Here is a 1817-nt window from a genome sequence, read left to right on the forward strand (position 1 = left end):
CAGCAGAGGTTCGAACTCGCATCATCAAGCTTTAAATCCGAGCGCCTGACCAAGTGAGCTACATAGCTCACCGTGTCTAACAGTTTCATTTATTTGCATTTTATTTTATTTTCTTCTGCATTTTAGATATTTCGTAAAATTTTCCGACGAAGCAGTATTACGTAACCCTCGGGCTAAGGTAAATCAGCCCCTGGCTAGCTTGCCGAAAAATTATTCTTTACTTATAGTACTAATGATGCTATTTTCATCGTCTTGAAATGCAAAAGAAAAAGTGCAAGTTTCAAATTATTTTAATAAAATATCTAAATAGTTGTAATAATTAGCATGGTTAAAAGATGAACCACTCGAAATCTTATGAAACTTCAAAATTCAGTTTAGCTGACCAGGCCATCAAAACTACAAACTATATAGTGATAACGCATGTTTATTAATTCATCCAACCTTTGCAAACACAAATTAATGTTACATAATATTCAGTAAATTGCTTTCACAAATGACAGAGAAAAAACAAATTAACCCACATCCCAAAAGCCAAGAATATTTACTAAAATATCCTCATCAAATTAAACCTTCTCCTTGTCAGCATATTTTTGTAGAGCATCACCAACTAATTTCCCATACCTAAATTCATCAAATATCTCAACCCCCATATCAACATAAAAATCATAAGATTTCTTATTCCAAACAGCCACAATTCCCTCAACTGAAGAAAATCCATTATTTGCAGCAATAGAAGCAACTGTCCCAAACAACAATCTCCCCATGCCCAACTTCCTATAACTCTCCCTGAAATAAAGGCTCTCAAAATAAATTCCAGCTTTATCATAAAAGCACGAATAATTCGCGTAAAAAAACGAGTATCCAGCAATATAAACGTCGTTTTTCTCATCATCAACGCACGATTTGGACTTAAATTCCTCGGCTTCTTTGTCCACGACATCTGCCCTAAGGTCAAATTGTTTCAGAACAGGCTTGAATTTTTCATCTTTGTTGTCGATATCTGAAAATGGGGTTGGCGAAACTTCGAGTAAAAGTACCGAGGGACCATAAAAGAGAGGCTTAGGGTTAACTTTATCAAAGAGAAGGTCACAAAGGGAAGATTCAGTTGCTTTGTAAAGATGAGTGTAGTTGTGATATTCATGAATTTGGTAAAAAAGTTTGTATATATGGTGAATATCAGCTTCATTTGCAAGACGAACTCTAACATAAACTTTTTCAGTAATGGTGAGGTTTTTTTCAATTGTAGCCATGGTGCTAGGTGTTTTTTTTTTTTTTTTGGAAAAGTTGAAGTTTTGGTTATGATGAGATTATTTGAATGAAGAGGTTATGGATGAAGGTAGTTATTTATAGTGCAGATTTTTGTGTTTTCATTTGTTTATTTACTTGGGTTGGTGGAAGAAAAGTACGTATATAATCAAATTATGAGAGGCTTTTTCAAGCTGTGCAACTTGTTCATATTATAAGTCAAATTAGTTAAAGTTGTTCTGAGTTGGTGAAAGGTGAGTACCATGTCCACGTACTTTCCTGTTTCATCATCCTTTCCTATTGAATCAGTTTGTTTTGAAAGGACCATAAATTTGGTCACTCTACTTTTTTTTTTTTTGGGGGGGGAGGGGGGGGGGGGTGGTCAAAATAGCTATCCTGTGTGTTTTGCCCTTTTTTTGGTGTGAGCTTTTTCACATTATCGATTTTGAAGTCCACAAAAAAGGAGGTTGTGGTAAGCTGTCAAATAACGTAAAACAAACTAATTGATCACGATGAATACTCATAATATCCAAAAAAAAAAAAAAAATCATGTAAATAGACTAGTATGATAA

General features: G+C 34.2%; 1 protein-coding gene across 1 annotated transcript; it reads right to left on the reverse strand.

The window, feature by feature from the left end:
* Window positions 1–408: 408 nt before the first annotated feature.
* LOC132609430 (tyramine N-feruloyltransferase 10/30) lies at window positions 409–1336 on the reverse strand. The gene has a single exon (XM_060323407.1). The coding sequence runs from the start codon at window positions 1248–1250 to the stop codon at window positions 564–566; it is 687 nt and encodes a 228-aa protein (XP_060179390.1). The 5' UTR covers window positions 1251–1336; the 3' UTR covers window positions 409–563.
* Between the last annotated feature and the right edge of the window lie 481 nt (window positions 1337–1817).

Source organism: Lycium barbarum, chromosome 9, assembly GCF_019175385.1.
Source record: "Lycium barbarum isolate Lr01 chromosome 9, ASM1917538v2, whole genome shotgun sequence".
In the NCBI taxonomy this organism is placed as follows: domain Eukaryota; kingdom Viridiplantae; phylum Streptophyta; class Magnoliopsida; order Solanales; family Solanaceae; genus Lycium; species Lycium barbarum.

What these genes read in the sequence shown, in the direction of transcription:
- LOC132609430 (XM_060323407.1), bottom strand. Translation starts at nt 1,250, where the DNA reads ATGGCTACAATTGAAAAAAACCTCACCATTACTGAAAAAGTTTATGTT.